Source organism: Candidozyma pseudohaemuli (assembly GCF_003013735.1).
Source record: "Candidozyma pseudohaemuli strain B12108 chromosome Unknown scaffold00021, whole genome shotgun sequence".
NCBI lineage: Eukaryota > Fungi > Ascomycota > Pichiomycetes > Serinales > Metschnikowiaceae > Candidozyma > Candidozyma pseudohaemuli.
Window position 1 is genome coordinate 121,164 of NW_020194455.1, and position 27,958 is coordinate 149,121.

Here is a 27,958-nt window from a genome sequence, read left to right on the forward strand (position 1 = left end):
GGAAAAGAAAAGTGGTATGGAGAAGAAACGAAGGAGTGGAGGATTGAGAAAGTGGTTATTTTTCGCGCTGACTCGGACCACCGGTGGTTATGGCGGGGGAGGGCCGGGCGTGGTGGTTTTTGAGAAAGGAGGGTTTTGGGTGAATGTGGGAGGGGGATTCTGCTGTATTTATAGTTTTTTTTTGTGATTTGAGGGGAAGGGGTGGTTTTTGATGGGGGTCTATTGGAGCTGATTAGCAGTGCGGCACTCCCCCCGGTGGTATAGAATATGGGGAGTCGTTTGTGGTTCTTCTTTTTTTCTTTTTTTTATTTCTACATTTAAAGCCTAGCCCAGTTTATCTACACTGCAATTGAGCTGAAAGCATGGATTCATTGTGTCGTTTAAATGGACTGACCCATCGATGGTGAAAAATCACAGAGTCAAACGCAGGGCTCGCAACGCAGATGCAACGAAAGTGATAAGCGAAAGGAGGGGCAGCCAGCGGGGCAATTCGCCAACCGAGCATTGGGGCTTTTTGAGAAGACGAGAAAGTTTAGATTTGGCTGAAAAAGGTTGTCTTTTTCTTGTGGTGTGGCCGTTTTCAAGATGGCTTTTTTCGGTGACTCAACGCGATAAGCCTCTGACTCGGATCCTCGTGGACCAGTCAAAGTGGTACCTTGGTTTTGGGCAATTTATGGAATTATTTCAATTTTGGAAAGTTCATTTGATGATTCGTTGGTTGAGTTGTTCTTTATTTCATTTTTTATGAATCAACCGGTCTTGGCTCTCTGAATGACCGAGGTTCATTGGCTGCGAATCAATAGCTTATAGGTTGCATGGCGGCTATGATGGAGACACTTTGGACGTATTACATGAGATGGCATCGCTGCCACGGAGGAGTCAAAATGGCGTGCTTTTGGAAATTGGCGTTTTGGAAAAATTTGGAGATTTTGAGGATATCGTGATTTTGATGTAGAGGCATAAACGAGATGCAAAGTACTTTCTGGATATGGGAATTTTCATCGGACGTGGTACAGCCGTTGAGGCAGGTACACTAGGAAGTTTAAGTCTATCGAGTTGAAATAGGTTACTGTTGAATTGTCTGATTACTGGAAATATGCCCTCGACTACGTACTGTCCTCGAGGCTTTCTATAAATTGTAAATTGTTAAGTATTGAATGTCACCATCGGAAGCCTTTTTTTGATCTCGACCTTCCTTTCGTAGTACCCATGAAGGAGCTAGACCACGACCTTCCTTTCGTAGTACCCATGGAGGAGCTAAATCTGCTTCTTTTGCACTTTCAAAGACCAACGTGATGTAGGTTCACAAACTTCAGGGTTCTTTCATATCGTCACTTCAGTATAACCAAGATCAAGGCCTCCCAAGCACCTTATTCACTTTTTGCCCAAAAGTTGTCTTTCATCGGACCCCCACAACCTCACGCCTAGAGGGACCCCCACTTGCTTGCAAGCTCCTCCATATCCTCCAAACTCACCACTGGATGAGTACCCAATCCAGACCGTTTGTTCATGTCACCTAACGCCTGTCCAGGCCCCAAACCAACCACACCCTCGACGCCCTGCTCCTTGAGAAAATCGAAGGACTGTTTCCAGAGAACCGGCTTGGAGTTGTCCAGAACCGTATTCAAGAAACAGTGGCCTTCACTCACCTGGCCCGTCAAATTCGAGACAATCGGTTTTAGCGGCGTCTTCGGCTCGGGCGCTAGCTCGGCCAATTCCGGCTCTATCTTCTGCAACAACGAATTGTGAAACGGGATCTTCACCGGAAGCTTCACCAGCTTGAGAACAGCGCCCTTGGGCATATCGGCCAACGCAGCCTCCACCAGCGCAATTGGACCGCTGATCAGGATCTGTGAAGAGTTGTTCACACAGGCGAGAACACCGTGTTTATTGGCCACTGCCTCCACCGTTTCAAAGCTCTTGGGTCTGAACACAAGCACCAACATGGTGTACTCGCCTTTGTCGAACAATTGTTCCATCAAAAGGCCTCTTTTTCGAACCACCTCCACGGCTCGTCCAAAATCAAGCACTCCGCCGAGCACCAAGGCGGAATACTCTCCTAAAGAGTGGCCTAGCAAGTAGCCTGTTTTGTCGTTTTTGACCAAATCGATGCCGTATAGTTTCTGGAAAAGCTGGTACGTGATGTACGTGGCGGCAAGAATGGCCGGCTGGGCACTGGATGTTTTCAAGCTCCAGGGATCCGCTTCTGTGGGAGGTTGCTCTATGAGTTTCTCGGAGAACTTCTCCTTCAACACCTCATCCACCAACTGGAGCGAGGGCTTTATGAGATTTTCGTGTTTTTTGAAATTGTAGAGGCAGCCTCGGGGAATGATGCCCTGGCCGGGGCACGCCACGGCGAGTTTGCCTGTGGAGAGGCGGCGTAGAGGTGTAAACATGTAGTTGAGATTACCCCAGATTTCGAGATGACTTCGCACCAGGTGGTGGAAATTGCAACTGTGGTGGTTGAGGAAGAGTCAATTGAGTAAAACTTTGTTATGTTTGATATCTGGAAATTTTGACGATTTTACGAAGGAGAATTTGGCGATGACATCAATTGGTGGATGGAGTAGGTGGTGGAACTAGGTGGTGACGGTATGGTGATGTGAAAGCTATCAGTACGTATAAGTTTCGTATATTCGGTTGCCTGTCAATTGAAAAGAGATACTATTTCTTTGGAGTAAAATAAAAGGAGTTTACGTCAAAATCGAGTTCCTGGACTCGAAATTCAAGTTTTCATGGACAGTGGTTGCACAATGGAAGTGACAAACCGTCAATCAAAGGTACCGAACTATGCATAAAAATGATGACCTAATATTCAATTATTCGTCAATTTTGACCGTATGAGTTTCATTGAAGATGGAAATGGAATTCTAAAGAAAAAAGAAGGCAACAATTGCTATGCAGCTGCATCAAGACTAGGTCCAGCGTTGAAAGTATCACTGTGGATTTCTGAAAATTCAATGGCTTCGTGAACATCATAGCCCTCCAACATTCCCAAATGGTTCTCCAATTTCATCAAATCCTTCACCACCTCTTCAATCAATGCCAATGCCTAGAAACCAACAGCCATACTAAGTCCATCACCACCAGTGCTCGTGATCCACCTTCTCCAGAACGCTAATTCTACATTCTTGACATCTCATTGCTCAAAGTACCTCCTATAAATGCTCATCATATTGAGCCGAAAAACTCAGACACCAATCGAGGTCTTCGTGATGCGGCTACCAAATGTGAGACACTTTCGCTAGACCAACGTAGACCATCTACCACAAGATTCCATTCTCCACCACGAAACTCTAATTCACAAACCACAAAACAAGTTACAAAAAAGCACCAATTCTACAATCGCTCTTCCCAAAAGCCTCTCCCACTTTTTTCACCCAACTGGCACTTTTTTTTGCACAAGCCCATCTGTTTTCCACGGGCACCGCAGCGCAGGCGGATTCCAAGAAACTGGCGCCAAAAGTTGTTTGTTTTCGCGGCGGCGGGCGAAAAATTGGCGACAAATGGCCCAGGGGCGGGCCCCCACGACGGCGAGAAACCCGAGCCCGCGGGCGTGAGCAAATAACAATCGGGGCCACGGGCGCAACGCGAGAGGGGAGGGGCAGGTAAAAACGGGCTTTTCGGGGGGATTTCAAGAAGATTTTTACATATTTGAAAAGTAGAGATTGTTAGGATTTCAAATATCCAAAAAGATTTTAAAAATTCCCATTCTAATGCTCTGTTTGATGGGGCCCCCATTCCGTGGCCTGGTGCCAGGAGGCTATTTGTTGTGCCGCGAAGGTGCCGGACCCAGCCCACCTCCACCACAGAAAGTCCCAGTAAACTCGCTCACCAACGGGAAAAAATTATAAAAGGACAGCAGATCCCAAAAATTCAGCCCAAAATATCCCACTTTTTCTTCCTCTTTTTCTCCCCTGCCACCCACAACACCTACTTTCCCAGACCATCCCCGTTTTTCCATCCCACCCAGCCTGGCGCGACTGGCGCCGACGTTTTCCCTTTTTCTGCCCCACCACTTTTCTTCATCACCATGTCGCTAGAACAGGCCAAAAACGCCCTCGTGGCGTCGTTTTTTGAGCTTTCCAACGCCGCCAAGGACGCCGCCACCGCCACAGTCAATTTCTACAAGGCCGCCGGCGTCGATGCCTCCGATTCCGCCTCCTCATTGGCTGCTTTGAGTGCCTCCATCACAGGTGCTACCCAGGCTGCTTTGGCCGATTTGCCCCTGGACGTCAAGGCCAATGGGTTTGTGGAGCCCAAGAAGGTCGAGAAAAAGCTGAGAAAGAGACCGGCTCCCAAGGACGAGGCGCCTGTGGAGAAACAGGAAACTGAATCTGCCGAGTCTGGCTCGTCCAGCCCCACCACAGCTGAAACCGCCCCATCGTCTGCTGCCGAGCCAGCCCAGGCCGAAAAGCCAGAAAAGGCCGAAAAGCCCAAGAAGAGAAAGATCGAAAGAGACCCCAACGCGCCCAAGAAGCCCTTGACCACCTACTTGCGCTTCAACCTCAGCATTCGTGACCAGATGAAGAGAGAACGCATCGAGAACGGCCTCCCCACCTACCCTGCCACCGAGCTCAACCAGATCATCGCCGAGAGATGGGCCAATTTGAGCGGCCCGGACAAGGAGGCCCTCCAGAAGGCCTACGAGAGCGAGTTTGAGGACTACAAGAAGGCCTTGGAGACCTACAACGCTACCAAGACCGCCGAGGGTGGCGTTCCTATCCCAATTCCAGGCGCTCCAAGAAAGACCGGCGCCAAACCAGGCCCAAAGCCAGGATCCAAGAAGAAGGAGGCCGAGAAGCCTGCTGAAAAGGCCGCCGACAAGGAGGAGAAGCCCGCTGAGAAGAAGGAGGAGAAAAAGGAGGTGAAGCCCGTTGAGAAGAAGGAGACTAAGCCCGCCGAAAAGAAGACCCCAGCCACTCCTAAGGAAAAGAAGAAGAAGGCCAAGCCTGCTCCAGCGGAAAACTCCACAGTCGCTAACGCCATTGCTGCTGCTGCCGCCGAGGTCGCTGAAGAAGCCGCCAAGACAGAAAGCAGCGACAAGTCCAGCGCTCCATCGTCCCAGGCCCAGCAGACCCAGCAAAAGAAGAAGAAGAAGAAGGATAAGGACGCCTCCGGCGAGAAGAAGAAGAAGAAGGCTCCCGAGGGGGCCCAGAGCCAGTAATTTGCCTGTGGCGCTCTTTCAATTCTTCTTTGTTTTGATCCACTGTTTTCCATCCTTCGGCACGCTGCTGTTGTGTAATATATTGTAAATGCCAATGTAATCTATTTGTTGAAAGTCTTGTGAGAGTAGTTTGGCTACAGGTGCTGACCGGAATATTCATCATTGTACATATCTAAAGTCCCTTTTTCTTCTGCTTCGTGATGTGTGCCCTCAACACCTTCTGTCTGTCTCTGAGAGACATCTTCTGCTTGCCCTGGACAGCCTTCTTGTGAATCATCATCATAAAGTTCTTCTTTCTTGCCTTCTCCTTGTTTGTAGTAGAATGAGGTGCCTCTCTCTTGCCTCTTCTGGAACCAAACTCTCTGTCTTCCTTTCCTTCCTTGGCATGGGCAATTCTCTCCTCTCTGAGCTGCTTGTACTTGACCTTACCAACCAACGTAGTCAGATCAACCTCCTCTTCGTTGTGCTGCTTACCGAGAATCTTCTCAACACCAGCCTGAGCCTTCAATTCTTCAAGCTTGGCGAAATCAGCAGGTGTAAGGATTCTGCTGGAAAGCATCTCTGTCATGGCCTTTTCAGCAGCAAGTGCCTCCTCTGCCTTGGCATTGGCGATCTTAGCCTTCTTCTTCAAAGGAGCACCAGCTTCATCCTTCTCACCTTCTTCGTCATCAGAAAGTTCAAGATCAGAGTCCTCATCCTCGTCGTCCTTCTCATCCTTCTTTTCATCCTCAGAGTCGGAAATATCAATCTCCTTATCAGATTCAACGTTGACCCAGTCACCTTCGACATCCAGATCACTGTCTTCGTCGGCAACCTCCCAGTTTTCGTCCTTGTCCTCATCGTCCTCCAAACCTTGCTCCTTTCTCCATTTGGCCAAGAGCTCAATACCAGGAATAGAGGTGGTGGTGGATTCGATACCAAACTGCGGCAACCCCTTCTTCTCTCCATGCTGAAGCTCCATAGAAGCGGTCTTACCACGGTCCTTCCTCTGCAACATTTCTGGAGCAACTTCTCTGTACAACGTGATGAGTGATCTAGCAGCCATCATGACGTTCTTGGCCTTGGAGCCCTTGTACTCCACCAAGTCTTGCAAGAGAGGAGCTTCAATGGCTAGAGGTGCACGAGCCAAAATCTCTCTGATGGTGTTGATACCAGCGGCAGCGACTTCAGATGCAACACCGTCACTGACGAACTCATCGGCGATTTTGCGCACAACAGAGTTGATGTTCTCTGGGGGGACCAAGTCGTGAGAGGCTTGGGCAGAGGCAGCCATGATTTGCGTGACATTTCTCTGCTTGGGCGTCAAGTACTTGAGGAAGAATGAGTAGATACCCAAAACTGTAAGCTTATGCGTACCAATAAGTCTCGATACAAGGTTCATGAACAAGATCTTGTGCTCCAAGTCGTACTTGTTGGCGGCCTTGTTACTCATGTGCGTGTCGTAGAGGGATTCAGCAAAACCCTGGGGGTCTCGAAGCAAGTGAATGGCAGAAAAGTTCAAGTATGTGGCCAAACCCTTATTGCTGTTCTTCTTCTTCATCGACTTCATGGCCTGCTCCATCTTCTTGCTTCTCTTGGACGACTTCTTGTTAATCTGCATCTTGTGCTTCAAAGCGCCCATATCGAACCCTTCTTCGTCAGACAGGTCGTTTTCAAAGTTCTCCTGTCTTTCCTTATCGGCACCAAGGAAGAATTTGGCACCGGACGTACTGACCTTGATGTCAGGATGCAATGCAGCTTGAGTCATGATTTCGACGGTTCTAGAGTCGTCCCAAATACCTCTTCTCCAGAGCTCTCTAGTGAGTTTGGTAGCCCAGAAACCCTGGGAGTCTCTTTGATCAAGCAACTCAAAAAGCAACGCTTGCGTGGTTCTGTTGATCTTTTGATTCTTAGCACCGGTGTTCATAGACTTCAAAAGCGAGATAAGCGTGCTGTAGATCTGACGTCTGACAGCTTTGGCGTTTTGAGAACTGGTGGATGCGTTCTGAGACGAACTGGAGTATGCACGTAAGAGGGGGAAGAGTGTGGCAATCAAGGTTTCAGCGGTGATGATGCCCTTGTTTCTAAGCATGGTAAGACACTGGATGATCTTCTCTCGGAGCTCGGGAGTCAAGTCTCTGTGATTGTTGAGAAGAATATTCTTGAGTTCCTCGGGAAAGTCCTTTGTCTCCTTAGGGTAGCAGTTACAAACCGCCGAAACGAAGCCAATGAGCTCCCCAAACTCTGTTCCTTGGTCGGGCGTGGGGTTCATCAAGAAAATGTCTCTTAACGACTCATAGTGGGAATACTGTTGGAGAAACTCCTCATGGTACGAGCCAGGGTCTCTGCGGACGACATTCTGCAACAAAATAATGTTGGTCGGAAGGATAGCGGCTCTTCTCTTTTTGCCCATTTTCTGTTGTTTTCAATGTTGGTGAAAAAGCTGAGATGCTCATCGGGGCCTTGATGCGATAATAACATCCGTGCACCACCACACAAACTTGGTCCAGATAAGCTCACACACTGGGTTTTGGCAGTACCGACGATTCAGCGGCAGCTGCGCTTCGGAAAAGTGATCCAATAGAGTCGTAGTTGATCTTCTTGGAAAATGCCTTACCCTGCAACATTTGCTTGGCACTATCTGCAGGCGTAGAGGTTTTCCCGTCCTCGCCTATCAGACTAATGGCATTTGCAACCGCAGCATCGTTCAAAACTGGATGCATTGAAGTGTCCTTGATTCTTCTCCTCTTGCGCTGCTGACCCGAAGTGTTTCCAGCAATTTCATCAGCTGCCTGTTTCAAAACACGCTTTTCCTGAGCGATCAAGAACTCGTAGTTGAGAGAAGTCCAGATCTTCTCTTTACTTTCGCTCATCTCCTTAGTGAGAAGCATGAAATCAACTTCGTCATCGTCTTCGTCATCACCCAAATTAGGGTCATCCGAGACCTTGCTAAGAAGAGAATCCGTGGTAGGCAAGTTCTTGAGCAAGTTTCTGGGTCTGTTGAGCTCGATCTGCCTAGCTAGCCTCTCCTCATCCCTATTAACTTCCTCAGGAGTTGGTGAAAATTCAGGGCCCTCCTCCTCTGGGACGAAAAGGCTCCTGGCCTCACTTTCCAGCGGAATTTGATAAAGTGACTGCTGAAGCGTCTTTTGCTGATTCTTCCATATCATTTCCAAGGCTGTTTCCACATCTTTCTCTGTGAGGTCTCCTCCAGCCAACACTGACCTCAACAAACCGTCTTTCTTGACCACGCTGGCGGTAGTAGAACGTCTCCTACGGCTAGCGTGCTTTGCAGGCAAGGCATCATACTCTTTTTCAAAGGAGTTGTCGTCGTAGGTGGGTCGCAGGAGGCGGTTTCGGAGACCAAAGTCCGTTCGAAGGCCTGAAAGTCTTTTAGTTGTGGGTTTGTAGGGCTGATCCTCCTTGGGCTGTGGTGGAGGGTCATCATCAGGTAAGAGGTCGAAGATCTCATCGTCTTCGTCATCTTCGTCGTCCTCATTACCATTTGCGGTTTCATTGTTTTCGCCATCGTTCTCGCCGTTGGCTTTAGCTGAAGCATCAGCTTCTCCTTCAGCATTGTCTTCTTGGCTCTTCTCATTCGTTTCATTAGCATCTTTGTCGACCTCGCTTTCGCCTTCCTCCTCATTGTTCTCGTTTGTAGCGGCTGCTTCTTCACTGTCCTTCGGCGTGCCCTGCCTAGTGTTCTCCTTGTCGCTCTCTTCAGACTTCTGAGCTGCGATATCTGAATTAGATTCCAGCTTTGGCACAGGCCTCTTATCGGTTTCCTGCTCAAACAAAACGTCAAACAACTTGTTTCGGCTTGCGAGTTTCTTATACTGCTTGACAACACGGGACCGCTGGCTCAAGATGCTCAGGATTCTCAGCTCGATTCTACGGTTTTGAGTGAAGGAGGGTGGAAGCGAAGATTCAGTGCCCTCCGACTCACGGAACTGCGAAAGCGTCATGGCACCAGATTGCGTTTTGCTAAACTCGCTAAGTCTCTTTTGGATGGTTTCCTGGCCCACACGAGCAATGGCCACGATTTCACCGTGGGACCTTCTCTGATCGTTCATTCTGGCCGCAAGCATAAGGCACGCTCCGGCGATACCGGCGGGCCGTCTTCCCTCGTAGATCCAGTCCTTGGCCATCGTCAGAGCAAGTTTCGTAGCGTCTCTGCAGATTTTGGCTGTCTGGTCACCAAAATCTAGTCTTTCGGCAAAGTGTTGAATAAATAGGGAAGGGTCGGCAAGCGGGAGTTTCTGGATTTGCAAAGCTCTCACGAGCTTGAGGTACGTGGCACCAAGCGAGAATACCGAGATCTGGAGCCTCGAGGAGAAGTCGATCAACAAGTGGTGGGTCTTTTCGTGACGACACGCCACGTACAAGCAGGCGGCGATCACGTTCTGGGAACGACGACCCTGGACAAAGTTCTGCACCAACGCAAGCTTGAACCAGCCGCTTGCGGACTCCAAAATGTACTCGGGAATCTTCATGGCGCTTCCCAATTTCTTGATTTTCAGCTTGGCACTAAGAAGCGTCTGTTCTCTCAGCTCCATGGCATTTCTCATACTGAAGTTTGCTCTCACCTGATCAGCACCGACCATGGCACCCTGCACCATGGCAGCACCAGTGGAGGATTCACCAAACTGGACTTCGGATATAATGGGGTTCTCTTCCTGGACCATACCACAGTTTTCACAGGAAAGGTCACCCAGCAGGGCCAGCATGTCCTGGATGAACTTGGTATGGTGGCAGCCGGGGCATCGCTTTACTCTCTGCACGGCAGCCATTTTGTTATTGTAAAGAAGGTGTAGTTGATGTTGTTGATGTGAAGAGATGGGTGCAGGAAAGTTGATGAGGTGGGTGGGTAGGTAGGTGAATGTGGGGTTGGACTGGTGGTTTGTGGGAGGGACTATATGAAAAAGTGGATTCTTTAGAGTGGGCTGTTCAGCTATTTTTCGATAAAGTTGAGGTGATTTTGATATTTGTGGGGAGTAGTTTGTGGTTTGTGGTGGTTTGCGAATTTGGCTGCGAAAAGTGGATGAGGAGGAGGTATGTGAATGTGGTGAGAATAGTGAGATTATAAAAATTACGGATTTTGGAGTTTTTTGTAAGTTTGAACCTAGGAATGCTGTTTAAGAAAAGGACTATTCCCAGAGAGACGATTTTAACGTTCAAACCGTTATGACCTTGGCTATAGAGATCGCCTTTCTCATGCTATGAGTGTACTATAGTGGGTGTGGAAGTAGGTCACCAAAAAAAAATATCTTTTTTTTTGTCCATAAAGCAGGAATTCTTAGAAAGCTATCATTAGCTTGGACGTGGAAAGACCGCTAGTATGTATAGATTATGCTCACCTTCGATATGACTACACTCCTCTATGGTCTTTTCTAACGACTCCAAATGGGAGTAAAGTTCCAAAAGATCTAATTTCTGTACAGATGTACTTTTTTAAAAATTGGAGTGAACAAACCTTTGAAAAATCCGCTTCGTTTGACTAAACTACCTTCGGTAGTCCGGGATATACTAGGCGATATCATTAATCTCTCTATGGCCTCCACAGCAGATTTGGCAATTTTACCCGAACACACACCGCCAAAAGGAATCACCAAATGCAACTCGAGCAAATCACGAGCTGGATCCCCCACTTCTAAAATCAGCTAAACCCGACGTGCCACATTTCCCTTGACACGTCAAATGCACTCTTGACACAAAACCGCATTGACGAGATAAGCCGCGAAAGCACCCTGGAGGCTAGCCCAGAAACTATGTACTTGTTGTTTTGATACTAAGGTTTTAAAGATTTTGATATTATTAGCAAGCCTGCTTCATCTTTGAAGTCAGTAGTTTAGACCAGTTGTACCAGACATTTATGGAAATACGCTTTTGCGCTTCTCTATAGATTATGCACCTCCACGCATAGTAGCCACTCACCTGTGCGGTAGTCCTGAAAAGAGAGTGGTGAGATGGAGATCATTACTAGTATTGCGATTTATTGCGAAGAAGATCATCATTCAAATAGTTCCTAATTGATGAAAATTCTGAAATCACAATTCACGGAATTCATAGATTTCAATTCAATGAAAAACTCGAGCCCTCCACGTTGTGCCTGGACCACTAGAACCAGGTTGTGGCGTTATGCACCAAGGGTTCTTTCCAACTTATAAGATAAGTCGATTCCGTCGTCAACTTATAAGATAAACCAGTTCCTTCGTCCAAACCCAACAAAACAAGAAAATCAAAAATGTCCTGGGAAGATAAATGGTTGGTGAAGTACAACAAGAGGGAAATCCCAAACGAGAATGTTTTCCCTAACGTGTCCGTCTTCAACAGAAAACTCTACACTTTCGGTGGTAAAGAGGAAGTCTACATCAAGTTCGACCACGTCGATGACTACATCAAATCCTACGACGAGCTTGCAATGTGGGATACATATCTGTGCATCTTTCGGGTCAGCAAAGACGATTATATCATTGTTTCCAGAAACTCCGATAAGTATGCCGTTATTGGCAAACTCAGCGACAGATATGTGCAAAAGAACAACCTTGGCCAGTACGACGTGCAGATCAGGAACCCAGACGAGTACGAATTGAACCATTTGTCTGACGTCTTCGATAACGAAAAGGAACTCACCTACGATTTGTTGAGCGAATATGCCGAGCACAGAGTAAAAGAGAGGTTTGACGCTTACATGAATGATGTGAAATGTGGATACGTTCCAAAGTCCCAGGCTACCGAGACACCAGCAGTGAATACATGATTGGAATGATTGGAATGAATCGAGCGTAGAGTTGTAGGGAAGAGAATGTATTGCAGTTGTTGCAAATTTATGGAGATATGGTCGAGCTATGGAGGTACTATTTTGTCCAAAGGGCACCATGCGAAGGACCACAAATGCTACTTTTGTAATCCACTAGTGGTGAAGTAAAACTACTGACTTTCTATAGCGAGAGAGTCATGCTCACCCTACTGAGGGGAATTGTATCTGATATACGAATGTGCAAAGAAGTCTACCTCATTCGAGCCTAGAATGGCTGCGAAATATCGATGGAGCTTTAAAGGTTCAACAAATCCCCACATACACTTACAAAAATCTTAAATGAAATATCTTCTGAATGGGGACAAGTCTCTGACTATTCAATCTGGAACCAGAAAAAGGTGTACCTAAGAGAGGATCAAGTAACCCATTGGTTACCCATTAAAGCTCCAAAATGGCTGCGAAAAGAGTACTCTAAGCAAATCTGGCTTTTATCTTCAAGATCTATACCTTGTTTTAATTCAAATAGCTGAAGACTTCAAAATTTCAATAACCTGAAGAGTTTCCAAATATAACCTACACTGTGGAGCTCGACTTTCACCAAAAGTGTACGGAATTGCAACATTTCACGACAACTCACGGTGCAGATGTGGGCCCATTAATGTAGATATCTTGCTCTTCTAGTGGCTCGGCTTATCTTCACAAATGATAAAGTGAAAGCAGATTGGAAGGTTTATGCGGATGACACCACCAAGGTCCAATGCACGGCGGTATAGACGCTATTGATGCGTCGACGAAGGGCCGTCTAGTTCAGAAAAAAGCGACCGTCTACTTTTGAGAAAACAAAGCCATGGAGTGAAGAAGAAATAAGAAATAACCGAAAGACAATTTCGTTTTTAGAAGAGGCGTTGTTGTACTGGAATTGACCAACATTAGTGGACTTCCGTTCCACACTGAGAAACACATGCTTAAGCGATTATCACCACTTTTGTGTTACCCCACACGGCAGGCAAGAATAAGAGAAGCAGACGGGTTTCCAGGCCCACGAGCACAAATGGCCACCAAGATAAGGCCTCCAAATGAACTATAAAAGGACCTGTTCTCCCCTCGTTTCTCTCCATCAACTCTTCACTTTTTCCAATGTTGAAATCTTCCATCTTAGCTTTGACTGTTTTCCTTGCCGGTACCGCCCTCTCCGCCGGTGTCGGTGGTGCTTGTTCAGGCCATGGTGACTGCAACAGAGGCCTTGCTTGCTTGGTGGTGAACCCAGATGAGCCTCCTCACTTGGCCAAGAGACAGTGTGTTGACGGCAGCTGATCAAAAAGTTTCATTCGTTGAACGTTTATTTCGCTGAAATATCTAGTTAGTTTAAATAAAGTTTGCTTTCGATTTGGTGTAGATGTATGTGGCTAGTGAAGTGGCTTGTAAGTAATCTGAGACTGAGAAATGGATTAAGCTTAGAATCGTTAGTATTGACCCGCCCTAGGGTTCCTAATGATTGTGTCACAATAAGCGATGGCTTCATAACAACCAATTGCTTTATACGCTCAGGTGAATTGACCAAGAGTTTTTGTCATACTGCAAGTATGGATCTCATCCACCACCAAATCAAGAGTATGTTCGATACACTTGACCAACCCCTAAAGCCAAAAACAAGATAAAAGCAACACGACTAAAATGAAATTCAACTTTAAATGGGTATTCTTCTGCTTTGTACCCTCTATCACCACAACCAGCGTGCACGAAATGGCTGCAAAACGAAAGTACCACACAAGCAAAGCCATCCTAAATCCTCAAAATCTGTCACTCAAAGTCTCAACACAATCAATTGGCCTTCCAGAAATAACCTAGACTGTGGAGTTCGACTTTCACCAAATGGGTTCAGAATTGCAACATCGACAGAGAGATACTCATGTAGTGGCCTGTTTCTTATCTAAGCCTACGGCTTTGTCGGCTTATCTTCACAGATAAAACCCGAAAGCAGTGGACTGGAAGGTTTATGCGGATGACACCACCATGGTCCAATGCATGGCGCTATAGACGCTATTGATGCGTCGACGGAGGACCATCCATTTTTGAGAAATGGAAGCCCATCTAGATCAGAAAACGAAGCCAGAGAATGAAGAGGTAATAGTATCTAATCGAAGAACAATATTCATATAGAAAATGGCGTTGTTGCACTGGAATTGACCAACATCGATCCACACTGACAAAACACGCTTAAGCGATTATCACCAGTTTTGTGTCACCCACACGGCCGGCAAGAATAAGAGAAGAAGTCGTATTTCCAGGTCCACGAGCACAAATGGCACTCAAGATAAGGCAGCCAGATGGACTTGACAATCAAGATAAGGCTTCCAAATGAACTATATAAGGACGTAATTTCCAATAGTTTCTCTCCATCAACTTCTCACTTTCTCCAATGTTGAAATCTTCTATCTTAGCCTTGACTGTTTTTTTGGCCGGCACCGCTCTTTCTGCCCAGCCTGGCGATCCTTGTGTGACCCATGCCGATTGCCCAAAACTTGCATGCTTGGTGGTGAACCCAGAGGATCCTCCACACTTGGCCAAGAGACAGTGTGTTGACGGCAGCTGATCACGATACGGACTTTTCATCGCTGAAATTTGATTCCATTCGCTGAAATGTCTAGTTAGTTTAATCTAAGTTTGCTTTTCAATTAGGTGTAGATGAAAGTGGCTAGTGATGTGGCTTATAAGTGTTCCTAGACTGAGGGCTGATGAGGGCTGATTGAGCTAAGAAACGGTTTTTTGACCCCCACTGTAGTTGCTGTAGTTACCTATGATGGTTTCACAATACTCGATGGATTATACCCGATGGACCTTTCGATTCTGCCTTTTTTCAAGTAAGGTTCTCAACCCCATATATCCCAGCAAGTGAAGAGCATGGAATACGCTTTACCAACCCCTAAACCAACAGAACGATAAAAAGCACACACTAATCAAATTAAAATAACTCCACATTGGGCACTTTTATGCCTTTTCTGCTATTCTGTGACCCTCTTTCTCCACAACCAGCTTCCACGAAATGGCTGCAAAAAGAACAAACCGTACCACCCATTCACCACCACCACCCACTAGAACCCCCCAAAACAACCCCAATACCCCCTCCTCAGCCCAAACTCACACATACTTTTTCCCGACACCGCTCGTTTCACCACCCCTTCCAGACGTATAAAAAGCCGCTCTGAAACAACCGTTTCGCAACTACTCCTTCTTCTTCCAAGAGTAGATTCTCTCCCCAGACAACATCAACTGTTCCTCTCATGTGTCCTCTGTGCCGCAAAATAGGCATTATCGAGCTCCCCATCGCCGCCCACCACGCCTTTTTCTTTCTTGACGGAAGCGTTTACATCAACCATGGATCTTCCACCTTGCCGATCTGGAAAGACCTCGACGAGTTCTTCTATTTCCACACGCTATTGATGGTGGGCAGAACAAACTACGAAGCGGGCATGTTGGCCCAGCATTTGTGGAACCAGCGGCTTGAAGAGTGTGAGGTGGAGTATCGGAAGAACGAGAAGCGGTTTATGGAGATGATTGAAAAAGGCGAGTTTCCTGGAACGCCAAATTATAGATACGGAGAAGATGAGGGAGGTGGCAGTCCTGTGAGCTCTGCGGGTTCGGTGAATCAGTTCAATGGGTGTGGACTGTCCAAGGGTATAGAGAAGAAGGAAAGCGGTGAAGAGGTGCCTCGAAAGATATACGGGCTTCCTTCGCCTGAAAAGCTCAAAACAGCCTTGACAAAGAGCCAGAAGAAGAAGTTGGCCAAATCGAAGAGAAGTGTGGCCAAGAAGTTGCAGATGGTGGCTGATGAGTAGTAGCATATAGCATTTCGGTGGAGTATAGAAATTCACATTGCATGGAAGCGAGGGGGGTTGTAGAGGTTGGGGTGTTACTGACAGTAGATGCGGTTTAGGTAGCATTTTGGGATGGTGGTCTGGTAGAGTACAGAGTGGTATTGGACTATCTGAGGAGGATTGTATCCTGTAGTAGAGATAGACAAGTGTAGAGTTTTGAAATTTTCAGATCGACAATTTGATTTTTGAAATGTCTGGAGGGTATTTACAGTTATGCGTCTAGTGCCTCGATTGTAATGTGTTTAGTGCCTCGAGTGTAGAATAGAGGTCTACTAGGAATATGAGTATTCATACTCGCCAACTGCTAAGTATAGTCACATTTTGAGAGTGAAAGAAGGTCTCAAAAAGCCGATCTCGCAGAACTCAACAAAAGCTTCACTAAAAAAGCCAGATTCAGAATATGGCTTCCACATCTTTCGATAGTCTATCTCAGATCCTTCTGTCGTACTATGAGTATACTCAAGACACCTACCAATTGACAATTACACTCATGTTTTGATACCAAAGCCGAATTGAGCGAAAGAATTTTCAAGAGTTTCACCAAAAACCCCATTCAAGAAGCTGAATTCAGAGTATGTTTTCGATATTTTTCGATAGTCTACCTTGGTATCTACTCTTCTAGTAGGTGAGCCACAGTACAGAAAACCTACCTCCAACTTCACTAAATCCAATGAAATTTCATATCTTCAAAACCAGCAACTACAACAAAACACAATAAAATATCAATTCTATCACAATACCCCAAATTCACCCACCCCACCTGTCACTACGTCATGGCATCAACCCTGGGGTAATTTCGCACCCACAGTACGGCTTTATTATCAACACACACCTACTACTTCATTTCAGCCCCACCGTCCAGGCACACAAAAACCGGAAAAAAAGAAACGACAACCCCTCAATTTCACCGTCCCAACCCCGAATTCCTCAAATTCGCCCCCAATGAGCGCCCGGGAGCTGAGATCGCCGCAGCGTGGAAGACCCTCTGTCATCGCTTCCTACACCAGCAGGCTGAATTCGCCTTTTCGGAGCGACAGCATCGCCAGCGAGAGCCAGAGCGACACGGAGATAACGGCGTTCCAGCCCCGCCCGTCGCCGCTGAGAAACCCGACTCAAAACTCCCAAAACGCTCCACAACCAAATCCAGAACAACCGAAAAGGAGGTGGTTTCCGGCGCTGAAGGTCTTGGAAATCACTCTGAGCGAGCCTCGAGACGTGCTTCAAAGCGAGAGAACGCTTCTATCGTTTGTGCGTTTCTCCACAGCTCTCTACTTTGCTGCCACAGGTATGGTGATGGGATTCCACCTCAGGACGTCTGGAAAGGAACACGGTCTGTTGCCGAAGCTCCACAACGGCGTGTTCAATAAGACGATGGCGGGGATCCTCATTTTGTTGGCTTTTGCCACGTTGATCATCAGCGGAATCAACTACTTTAGGACTGTGCGTCGGTACTCACAGAAGAGGATTCATACGTATGGGTTCAATAACGCCACGATGATTGTTTGCGTGACGGCGGTGGTGTTGACGTTAATAGGGATCAACGTGGCGTTGATCGTGGAGCGGCTTGTGGATGCGTGATGACCTTGCTGGCGAGGTCCCATAGATAGAGCGTTGTCGATATAGCTGCTAGAGTCCCAAAGCGCTTGAAAGGGCCTTTAAACAGAGATTTTGCGGCACAGTCTTTGGTGGACTCACGAGTATTCTGTTTCATCCACAGCGGACCTATCCAGTCGAACCACGGTAAGCACGGACGTCGTTATTTCTGAACTGCTTGAAAAGGCGCATTGAAAGCTCCAGGATAAATATCACCTGTTTTAATTTATTCTCCGAAATTTGTTTCATGACGATATGTGACGCCTTGATCGGCTCGGTTTATCCAGACGATCTACACCGCTTTCAAGAAGCTGGAGAGCAAATGACCGTCTGAACGATAAATTGCTCCAACAACGTATGACACACTTCATCAAAAATACTGATATCATAGAACACAAAATACTCAAACTGTCACAATACTAACATCCCATTCCAATAATCAAAATACTAACAAACCTACAGCATCTCTACTAACCCCCACAACAAACCCTTCCATGTCTATGCAATTCCTATCTACTTATGCTTCGCCTTCTTCTTCTTCCCGCCATCCTCATGCTTGCGTTTGTTGATCTCCCGCTTTTCTCCAAAGTTCTCCCGCTCCATGTCCATAAGCGCCTCTCTCTTGGCGGTGCTCATTTTCGTCAAGGACTTCTCGATCACAGCGTCGTCGTCGGCCTCCTTCAACAAAACGTGCTTTTCCTTAGCACGCTCCTCAATGGCCACTGTTCTCTCCACATCCCTTTCTCCCACAATCGACACAGCGTCACCTTTCCGGCCCGCTCTGGCCGTTCTACCGACTCTGTGGATGAAATCGTCCGGGTCAGCTGGAATGTCGTAGTTCACCACAAGCTCCACCGTGGGGATATCCAAACCTCTGGATGCGACATCGGTGGCTATAAGGATCTTGGCAGCCTGGGCCTTGAAACGATGCAAGGAGTTGGTTCTTTCCAGCTGGGGCATCTGGGAATGCAAGGAGGCCACCCTGAAGTTCATTTTACGAAGCGTACGCCTTAGAAGCTCGGCCTGGTGGGTTCTGTTGACAAAGATGATGACGTTCAGGTCCTGGTACTTTTCAAGCAGCAACACCGTGTGGAGATAGGCCTCCTTGACGTACGACGGCGTGAACACGTAGTAGAGCAGCAACGTGGCCGGAATGGCGACCTTGTCGACGGAATCCACCTCGTGCATGAAAACAGGCGGTTTTCCTTTGGCAGGTGGTTTTTCCTTGAGTGCTCTCACGGCGTCTGTCACGGTGGCGGTGAAAAGGAGAGTTTGGCGTTTTGAAGCCTCGGGCATCACCTCTAAACACCGCAGAAGGTCCTTGCTGAACGAGTTACTGAGCACTCTATCGGCTTCATCTAGAACCAAGTACTTTACGCTTCGGAGCCCCTTGATGGTCTCTTCTCCCGAATTCAAAATATGGTCGGCCAAACGGCCGGGCGTGGCAATCACAAAATGCGGTCTTCGTTGGAGTTCCAACGCTTGTTTCACGATATCTTCTCCTCCAACCACCACGGCCAAACGGATGTTCATATTGGCGCCTAGAGCGGCAAACTGCTCGGCAATCTGCATCGCCAACTCTCTCGTGGGCGTGAGAACAACGCCAAAAATGCCCATGGGGTCCTCGGACCATTTTGTAAGCATTGGACCGGCAAAAGCGATGGTCTTACCTGAACCGGTTTTGGCTCCTCCAATGCAGTCTTTTCCTTTTAGGATCTCCGGGATACAGGCGGCCTGAATGGCCGTAGGGGTGTGGATCTGCATCGCCTGGAGCGACTCCGAAAGCCATTTGGCGATACCAAGCTCGGAAAACGACATGGAGGTTTTGACGTTTCTGCGATGCTCATCGACCCCAGACTATGTGAGGTGAAAAACACCCGTACACCTCACCACTTTACACTTACATCACCAACGGCGAATTGGCACCACTACATGCGCTGTTTTCGGGGAATTTGCAGAAAAGGCGGTAGCAGGTGGGTTCAGGCCTCTCGGAGTTTAGCCACGGAGAGCAGTGGGTTTCCAGACGTGCCTAACGCCGAGGCTCCAGAGCCCTCCAATCCCGATCCATACGCCAATCTTCCAGAGTGCAGCTACTCCTTCGAAGAGGGCGTCTCTTCCGAGGCGATTCCGAAAGTTTACAAGGATATCCGCTACCATGTCGAAGGATCGGACCATTTCGGGCTCGACAAGGCCAAAATCTCCATGAAGGACTACTTCGCTGGAGACCTCCACCAGAGCCACAAGATCTTTGTGGGCCAGCATAACAACTACAAGCAGGGCCTGAAGGTCGAGCAGCGGACGTTTTTGGATCTCCGGCTTGTGCGGCTCAAATCGGGCAACGGCGGCAATGGCTGTGTATCTTTCTTCAGAGATGCCCATAGACCGGTAGGACCTCCCGATGGAGGAGACGGCGGTGATGGAGGCAATATTTACGTTCAGGTTGTGAAGAACATGGGTCTGTTGCACGGGCTCCAGCGGAGCTACCAGGCCAAAGGAGGCAGTCCGGGTTCGTCTAGACAACTAGATGGAAAACGAGGTGAGGATATCATTTTGGAGGTTCCCGTGGGGACGACGATGCGGTGGATTCCGGACCCCTTGGCGGTGAAAAAAGAGCTCAAGGGGGTTAGCATTGCCGATGTGACGATGGGCTTGAGAGTCACTCCAGACAAGGATGTGCAATTGTACCGTAACGACTACATTCCGGGAGAGGGCTGGACTTTCAAAGAGAAAGATGAGGAGTACCACCAGGAGCGGTCGTATTTCACGGAATTGAACGAGCAGGTCAAGGACTACGACCGAGAGATCATTGCCGAGGAACTAGCTAACGACCGGTTTCCGTTGAGAGGATTGGATTTCGACAAGCCCACGGAAAAGCCCATTTTGATCATGAAGGGCGGCCGTGGCGGCATGGGAAACATGCATTTTCTTACCGGCGACGTGAGAAACCCCCGTTTCAGCAAAAAAGGCCGCCAAGGCTTGACGGAGTACTTCATGCTCGAACTCAAGCTTTTAGCCGACCTCGGGCTTGTGGGCTTGCCTAATGCCGGGAAACTGACGCTCCTTAGAGCTATTTCCAAGGCTAGACCGCGTGTGGGGCACTGGGAGTTCACTACTCTTCAGCCTACGATCGGTACGATTTTCACCCGAATCGACGAGGACCCTTTCACGGTAGCGGATATTCCCGGCATCATCAAAGGAGCTTCCGAAAACAAGGGCATGGGCATGGACTTCCTTCGCCACATTGAGCGGTCTGGCGGTTTGGTTTTTGTGGTTTCGCTCGAATCGAAAAACCCCGCCCAGGACCTCCAGGTTTTGATAGACGAGGTGGGAGAAAAGCGCATGAAGGGCAAGAAAGTCATGGTGATCGCCACGAAAGCGGATCTTACGAAAAACGGCGCCAGCTACTCTGAGCTTGTGAACCATATCCAGAGCATTGATGCTTCCTGGCACTACATTCCCGTTTGTGCTCCTAAAGGTGAAAACATCGAAAGTGCCATCAAGATGATGGGCCTGCTTGCACGGAAGGATCAAGAGGAGAAGTAGAAGCTCGGCTTTAGTGCACGGCGGTTCTCCTAACTATGCTTTTCTAAGGCGAGTCCGAGCGTTGATTCAAGCAAGGGGCCGTTCTTCCAGCGACTAAAATCCACAATACCCATCCAGCGTCAGGTTGCGGTTTCTAGAAACCTGCTGAGTTGCTAGGCGGGCCGCCAACATGCGGCGCTACTACACTAGCCACATTCAGGAGGGCATACTTAAGCAAGGCAGCATTGGATGTCCCAAAAGTGTGTGAAAGAAGCCCCTGGAGGAGCTCATGTGAGGCGAGTGTGGCAGGATGCGTTGATTTGAAACACTGGCGGAAGTCCGGAGGGTTTCACATTTTGGAACGGAAGTCCGGCTGTGGCTGGTGATGTCTCATCCTGAGACACGCTTACTCCACCTCGGTTTAGCCAAGTTTCCATGCATCGTGGGCTACTACGACGGCGACCCTGTGGCTAGTGTTGCGGCGGTGGCTCCGAGCGGGAAGGGGAATATTCGTCTAGCCGAAACGGGAAAAGCTCTAGGGTCGAAGGGGCTGTTTCAGCAACGAAACTTGATGCAAAATGGCCAGTGTAGGTTGCCTAAACGTTGCTGCTGGGTGTTGCATTACTGAGAAAGAAGAAAATTGTGGATCTGCAAGAAACTCGGGTTTCCACCGTTCTTACTAAAAAAAAGGAGCAAGGCATCGCTTCTCATAGATCTTGCTGGAGGGTGAGCACGCACAAGGTGCTGTTTTAACATCCATGCGTGTCTTGCTTCTGTGCCCTCCCAAAAGGAAAAAACGGTCTTTTCACCTGTGTGAACCAGGCACCCTGGGCTAATACCAGGTACATACCGTGAGCTCACTAAGTATAGGCCGTTGCACCTGCCGAGCAATAGGTGGAGACGGAATAAGGAGTGGAGATGTGTATGGGTAATAGGGGATTGGGTTTGAGGTTGATGGGGAGGTTTTGGAGGAGCCACTGGTAGTGAATGAGAAGGAGTTGATGGATTTGAAGATCTAGACTGGCCATTAGCAGATCTAGTGGAAGTGGTTACAGTGTGGAGAAACCTTCTTCTACAGAGTATGGGTTTTGATTCGTTGTGTGGACTACAATTCAGCCGAAGATCATGAATCATAAGGTATTGCCAATTTGACTTCATTCCCAGCAGATCAGAGACATTCAGAAGGTGTGGCTTGGAAGTTCTTGTGGAGTAGTCGCGATATCAACTTCACACATTATACCAAGCCAGGATACCAATATCAGATGCAATAGAAACTAAGGATTCAGAGCATCTAGCTTCTTGTCATTTCCCCGAGCAACCCGGAAAAACCGAACATTCGTTCGCCTGGATTGGTGATGTCCTTCACCTCGCATAAACTTAAAGCACTACAGGCGAAGAGCATAACGAATACAGGCTCCACCGGCGCATGTTTCATGTCTGTTTAACTAAAACAACGCAGCCACGGCAAAGAAACAAGTCGATTTTTGCAAGACAGAACAACCCAGGCCTAGTGCACGGAGTTCAACCTGAAAGAAGCCCTAGGTTCTGCAAGTGCCACTGAGAATGCAGCATGTGTAAATGTGTTCCGCTTCGTCTGGTTGCAAATCACCAGCACACACAAAAGACCATAGAAAAGCAAGGGATTTTTTGAACCGAGTTCATCAAAAAAAGGAAAAACGGCAGAATCGTTTGGTTCAGTTGGTTAACATACTTTGCGATGTTCTCCGTCAAATCCACCTGGTGAGCACTTTGCTGGAACGGAATTACCCCCAGCTTGCTCATAACCTCCACAATCGCGCTGGATCGAATTATAGAAAAACCGGTGGAACCCCGAGCGGCTGAATTATGACTTGGGGCGGGCACTTTAGCAATGGTGGTTTGAATTTTGCTTTTTGAGGGCAAAAGCTGTTTTACCACCCCGGCAGGCGTGTCTCTGCCAGAGGGGCAAAGGGTTTCTGGAGTACAGTGGCGTTGCTTTATCGGGATAAATGATCGTGGTACTAGGTTGTTGGAGAAGGAGAGTCAGCTGAATTTACAAAATCCACTCTTTTTTTCACTCGACAAACCATAAGATCTTCAGTTCATGGAGGGAAAGGCTTAGTTTCTAAATCTTCATAGCATCATAGCATACCTACACTTCGCTGATCCACGCATTCCTTATCGCCGTCTCATAACCACACCACTCATTGTATACTCTTCATTCATACACACATACGATGCACTCAGTATTGACTCCACATCGACAAACCTCAAATTCATAACTCTACAAATCTCTAACCCACTTCATTCATTCGATTCCAATACTCTCTAATACTCTCACCTCTATACTTCCATATCTACACCTTGTTCATGTGCATGTGTATCATTACCATTAGTCTATAAAGTTCCGTGATTCGTGACCCATTTCCAGGCTTCGCCGTCCCAGCAGCGGCCTTCCATCCATAATTCAGCCAAGCGCTTTCCTTAGCGAAAACGTTTAACGCTTCGAGAACGTTTCCTAAACGGAAACGTTCAGCGGCTCGAGCGTCTGCCCTCCCTGAGGGCGCCTCTAACACTCACAACCTGCTCGATCTTGGCGAGAATGTCGCTGTAGCTGACATTCAAAGGCTTGGGGAAGGTGTGGTCAAAGCCAATGCTGTCGTAGAGCTCCATGTCGGAAAGAAGCGCTCTGGTGGTCACAGCAATGAGTCCAACATGGTCAAGAGTTGGGAAACCTCTGAGGGTGGTTGCAATGTCGATGCCGGTGACCAAGGGCATGTCGATGTCCAAAAAGACACAGTCGAAACGGGAAAACAGCTCCTCGGTGAGCTCAAGCGCCAGGGAGTCCTGGACACATCTGACGAGGGCTCTAGGGAAAAGCTTTCTCAACACTCTGGCGAAAATTCTAAGGTTGATGGCGTTGTCGTCCACCAACAAAAAGTGGTATGGCTTGTCGGAGCCCTGGAACTTGTTTTCGAACTTGGGGGTCTCGATCTTGCCGATAGGGAAGGGAATCGTCTTGACAGGCTCTGGAGTGGCAGTAGGTGATGGAGTCACCATGGGGGAGCGGCACTTGAAAGCCGGCACGCTTTGCTTTGTGATTGGGGTAGCCATCATATCGGTGGGGTGGTGTCTTAGTCTAAGGAGGGGTATATGTTGATCTCCTATGAGGTGTGTTTTCCGGTGATACAGAAGGAAGTTGGGGAAAGCGAAGATTTATATAGTGGATGAAGCAGAGAAGCGATTTGCAAACGTAGGCGGGCTGCAGCATGCATGGCGGACAATGCAGCAAAGGTGGACGGTGCGTGGCCGCCCCGTATTCTTATGCACGCCTCATGCTGGGCGGACCCTGACGTGCAGCAGGCGAGAAAATATGCTGAGCCGCGGCTCCTCCACCAGTTTTTCCGACAGCAACTATCTAGTTATAGGTATACTTGGTGGAGTTCCGGTGCAACTTTCTCGTCTAGCCACGGGCCCGCCTCAACCTGTGGCGGTGACACAGTGAGACACGGCATGTGACAAGCAAGAAAAAAAAAAAAAACCAGGAAACCCACATTTACGACTATACTGTAGATCGTAGAGTAGTGACTGATCACCACCACCTTGCTACGGAGAAGGACCCCGTCGTTTCAGCGGAGGACCTCGGGCCCGCTGCACAAAAACCATAAACCCAAGATCCACCGGCTCCAGGCCCATTGTTGCTCTTCTTCTCCAGGCACCGCTAGGGCTACTATCCATGGATACAGGGCCCTCGCTTGTGGCTAGAGCCGGTTTAGCCGCTGCACGGCAATTGCTCTGCTCCAGCTTTCCACAGTGCCTGTGGCTGGAGAGCTCTCTTGGCTGGCCAAGTTCCTGGATTGCACAAAAACCGCTGAGAGAGTGAAATCGGATTTGTGGCGAATGCAAGGGCGTTTTGGCACGGTGCATGGGGCTGACGGGAAAATGGAGAGTTGTAGGAGCCGAGGTGCTGAGGCGGAGACCAGCATAGATAGAGGGAGAGGGTCCCTAAGGGTCTTGGAGCCAAGACAGAAAGCATTGTGAAGCTTGGGTTGAGGTGTAAGCTTTGAATTATGTTAGGCTGAAAGAGGCAGTTACGAGGTGGTGGGGGATTTTTTTTTTTATTTGTCTTATTTTTTTTATTTGTGGAGTGAAACGACAGTGTTCAATGTGTTGATCAGTGTCATTCCGGAGATATACAATGGTGGTGCCATGATCGGATAAACTAGTGGGCCCACGGCGATCAAAGCTTGAACAGGCGACATTCCGAGGTTGGATGCCGTATTTGGTGATTTTCAGGAGCTTTCTTTTTTCGTTAAATTGTGGGTTTCACTAGATGGGAGGATAGTGCTTGTTTCACAATAGCCAGCATATACACCACAGATACAAGAGGAAAAACATCAACACCGTCCATCTCTAAAGCCAAACCTTCAAGTCTACCTTCAAGTCAACTAATTCAAGTCAGTAAATTCCATTTTCGTAGATACCATCATTTGTCACTTCCGTAACACCCACATCCCAAAACGCACAATGGACCGTATTCTCTCCACCGCCCAATTCGACCACCCACATACACGGTAAGCCTCACATTCCACACGGCTCGTGCTGATAAGATACTGGAGATCCACGTGTGGCGATCCTGGGCTGTCTATCACCGCTCCAGCACAAAGGATCAGCCCATTGTCCCAGGCACAGAAGCTTTACACAATGGGTGCTTGCGAGGCACAGCCAGGGGATCGTCACATCTCTGTTTCTTCCGTTTGTGGCTCCACCGCATGACGTTATCATTGTGGTTTTGTTCTTCCGGTATGCTCTGACCATGAAGGTCATGACTCAGATTAAAGTATCTTTACTCTAAGGGGACCCTTGGACGCCTGAAACATTCCAGAAGGCGCCGAGACGCCTCGAGACCGCCTTCTTTCAATGTGGTCTGCGGCAACACCGGCTTCCGCCTCGAAATCCACATCAACAGCCTGGCGTCAAGGATCTAGGATGGAACATTTACGGTTTTTTCGCAGCGTACAATGGGCGTCACCTGGGGCGGGGCTGGATCTGCAAAAAAGGCCCAATGACGCCGTTTGATCACTCGTTTTGATGCTACTATTACCACCACTTCCTCGTGTTCGTCTGCCCCACCTGGATAATCCGAAACGTCAAAAAATATCATCCTACAAAACTCTGACAAACGCATCTCCTGTGGGCGGGCGCGCCGCAACGCCGCTGATGCAGAGCCGCCCCGCTGCACATGAGGAATCCGCGCCCGAAACGTGCACTCGCCTAGTACTTCCATGCATGCATCCCGCCAGCTAAGACTTCCCAGCCACATGCTCTGCATTAGCCACGCCGATTACAAACCTTAATTGAACCAACGTTTCTAACGCTTTTTTGACGTTGATATGAGCCCGTGTGGGTTATGACCGCCATCGGACCCCCCACCGCCCGGCGATCTCTCCGCTACTACTTATATCGAAGCGGACCGCTCGTGGCTAGTGCCCTTTGCGCCTCGAGCAACTTGTCGTTTCATGAGCCACAAGTGCTCAGCGCCAATATCGAGAACGGAAGCGATGGATGTTGAGGTTGTCGACGTCGAGAACCTCGACGTCATCGGCGTCACCAGGGTGCTACTCTACGGAGAAGTCAATTCTGAATCGACTTGCTAACCTTAATCCTCAAAACTCCAGTCACACTGCTAATTATCAACAAAACAGAACCCTGAACCCTGGAATCCTGGAAGGGGCTCGAACCCTTGATACTCTGCGAAATTCTGGGCACACCTCCGGAGACGCCGCATCCATGCCGATGACGAAATGGACAAATTTAAAAGCTTAAGCTTGCCGAGAGATCCAGGGAGGTATTTTGTGGAGGCAGGTGCCGAGGATTCAGCCATAGAGGAAACGTGGGAGAGGACAGAAGGTTGGAAGGAGAAGGTTGGCAAGGAAAGTAAAATTCCGAAATTCTTGGACATCGTGAATATGGACATCGTGGATATGGACAAGGTGTGAAATGTAGGAACCAGTTGACGAGAACAGTATATGCTAGACAAAACGGGCCGCCAGCGACGGTCATCCAAAAATTTTTTTTTTTTCAAACCTCGCCCCAACTCGTCTTTAAAAGCCTCCTTGCCCCCAGCAAAGTGGTAGGCAGACATCAACGGTATTCCAGAGAGGCTGCCAAAATTAACTTTTTAGCACAGTGCAAGCCCGGCGTTTGGAGGCGACACGACGTAATCAGCATGGCGCCGTGGCGAGTACTTGCAGATCAACACGGCAAAATTACACAAAACCGGTCGTTGGGGCTGCCTTTCCCTTGAGCTTATCTGGTTCTTGTCGTTATCATGTGGCGGTGCATTTGTGGCAAAGCAGGCATGTGGATGGGAAACGTGGACGGATGATTGTTGGGTTGGAAAACGGCGGGAAAGGCTCCGTCAAGTTGGTTTTACTCGGGAATTTGGGGATCTTTCCGGTTGACGTTTTCGAGGCGAAACGAGGCATGCCATGTTACCTAAATCTTGTTTACGGAAAATGGGAGATTTCCCGGGCCGAGCCATTTGCCGATGGAGTTTCCAAAATCACAAGAACGGGGGTATTCATTTGTGGCTGAAACGCTGTAGAACGGGTTGTAGTGGTAAGATCGAAGAAGACGAGACACATGAGGGAGGAGGTTGGGGAGAATTTCCCAAAGAGGATACTTTGGGGATAAAAGGCTAAAAGTAAAAAGTGTAGCTTTAGCCGGTGGTTTGTGAACCAAACGCAGCGTCTATTTGGTTGCTAGGTGGTCCTGAGGTAGAGTGGCTTTTAGTGGATGGTCTGGAACGAGTGGTCCAGAGGGAGGTCCAGAGGGAGGTGGAGGATGTGGTCCTGAGGCTTTGAATTTTCTAAATAGTGGCCGTTTCCGGTGAAGCTGGAGGTGGAAGAGTCCACATGATGACCAGGGTTGGGAAGGAGACTTAGTTCATTTTGAAGGTTTGATGATGGTTTGTAAGAATAGTTTTATTGGCTCGATTTTCTGCCTAGAGGTGTGGATTTATATAAATAAGGCGGCTCAGGGCACAATTTTGTTTATCGTTTCACGGGATTAAGCTTCAAT

General features: G+C 48.2%; 10 protein-coding genes across 10 annotated transcripts; 6 read left to right on the forward strand and 4 right to left on the reverse strand.

Moving 5' to 3' along the window:
* Nucleotides 1–1,424: 1,424 nt before the first annotated feature.
* MCT1 ([acyl-carrier-protein] S-malonyltransferase) lies at nucleotides 1,425–2,396 on the reverse strand (the record flags this gene model as incomplete). The annotated part of the gene is made up of 1 exon (XM_024860404.1): nucleotides 1,425–2,396. The coding sequence occupies one exon, from the start codon at nucleotides 2,394–2,396 to the stop codon at nucleotides 1,425–1,427; it is 972 nt and encodes a 323-aa protein (XP_024711466.1).
* Nucleotides 2,397–4,033: 1,637 nt separating this feature from the next.
* HMO1 (Hmo1p) lies at nucleotides 4,034–5,167 on the forward strand (the record flags this gene model as incomplete). The annotated part of the gene is made up of 1 exon (XM_024860405.1): nucleotides 4,034–5,167. The coding sequence occupies one exon, from the start codon at nucleotides 4,034–4,036 to the stop codon at nucleotides 5,165–5,167; it is 1,134 nt and encodes a 377-aa protein (XP_024711467.1).
* Nucleotides 5,168–5,339: 172 nt separating this feature from the next.
* On the reverse strand, nucleotides 5,340–9,936 carry SDA1 (Sda1p; the record flags this gene model as incomplete). The annotated part of the gene is made up of 2 exons (XM_024860406.1): nucleotides 5,340–7,562; nucleotides 7,687–9,936. 2 exons carry the CDS (start codon nucleotides 9,934–9,936, stop codon nucleotides 5,340–5,342), a joined length of 4,473 nt encoding a protein of 1,490 aa, XP_024711468.1.
* A 1,454-nt stretch (nucleotides 9,937–11,390) lies between these two features.
* On the forward strand, nucleotides 11,391–11,906 carry C7M61_005095 (uncharacterized protein; the record flags this gene model as incomplete). The annotated part of the gene is made up of 1 exon (XM_024860407.1): nucleotides 11,391–11,906. The coding sequence occupies one exon, from the start codon at nucleotides 11,391–11,393 to the stop codon at nucleotides 11,904–11,906; it is 516 nt and encodes a 171-aa protein (XP_024711469.1).
* A 1,137-nt stretch (nucleotides 11,907–13,043) lies between these two features.
* C7M61_005096 (uncharacterized protein) lies at nucleotides 13,044–14,499 on the forward strand (the record flags this gene model as incomplete). The annotated part of the gene is made up of 2 exons (XM_024860408.1): nucleotides 13,044–13,205; nucleotides 14,296–14,499. 2 exons carry the CDS (start codon nucleotides 13,044–13,046, stop codon nucleotides 14,497–14,499), a joined length of 366 nt encoding a protein of 121 aa, XP_024711470.1.
* Nucleotides 14,500–15,187: 688 nt separating this feature from the next.
* On the forward strand, nucleotides 15,188–15,742 carry C7M61_005097 (uncharacterized protein; the record flags this gene model as incomplete). The annotated part of the gene is made up of 1 exon (XM_024860409.1): nucleotides 15,188–15,742. One exon carries the CDS (start codon nucleotides 15,188–15,190, stop codon nucleotides 15,740–15,742), a length of 555 nt encoding a protein of 184 aa, XP_024711471.1.
* Nucleotides 15,743–16,723: 981 nt separating this feature from the next.
* On the forward strand, nucleotides 16,724–17,359 carry C7M61_005098 (uncharacterized protein; the record flags this gene model as incomplete). The annotated part of the gene is made up of 1 exon (XM_024860410.1): nucleotides 16,724–17,359. One exon carries the CDS (start codon nucleotides 16,724–16,726, stop codon nucleotides 17,357–17,359), a length of 636 nt encoding a protein of 211 aa, XP_024711472.1.
* A 528-nt stretch (nucleotides 17,360–17,887) lies between these two features.
* Nucleotides 17,888–19,192, reverse strand: DBP8 (ATP-dependent RNA helicase; the record flags this gene model as incomplete). Its single annotated transcript, XM_024860411.1, has 1 exon — nucleotides 17,888–19,192. The coding sequence occupies one exon, from the start codon at nucleotides 19,190–19,192 to the stop codon at nucleotides 17,888–17,890; it is 1,305 nt and encodes a 434-aa protein (XP_024711473.1).
* A 114-nt stretch (nucleotides 19,193–19,306) lies between these two features.
* On the forward strand, nucleotides 19,307–20,917 carry MTG2 (putative GTPase; the record flags this gene model as incomplete). The annotated part of the gene is made up of 1 exon (XM_024860412.1): nucleotides 19,307–20,917. The coding sequence occupies one exon, from the start codon at nucleotides 19,307–19,309 to the stop codon at nucleotides 20,915–20,917; it is 1,611 nt and encodes a 536-aa protein (XP_024711474.1).
* A 2,490-nt stretch (nucleotides 20,918–23,407) lies between these two features.
* Nucleotides 23,408–23,935, reverse strand: SRR1 (Srr1p; the record flags this gene model as incomplete). The annotated part of the gene is made up of 1 exon (XM_024860413.1): nucleotides 23,408–23,935. The coding sequence occupies one exon, from the start codon at nucleotides 23,933–23,935 to the stop codon at nucleotides 23,408–23,410; it is 528 nt and encodes a 175-aa protein (XP_024711475.1).
* Nucleotides 23,936–27,958: the final 4,023 nt, after the last annotated feature.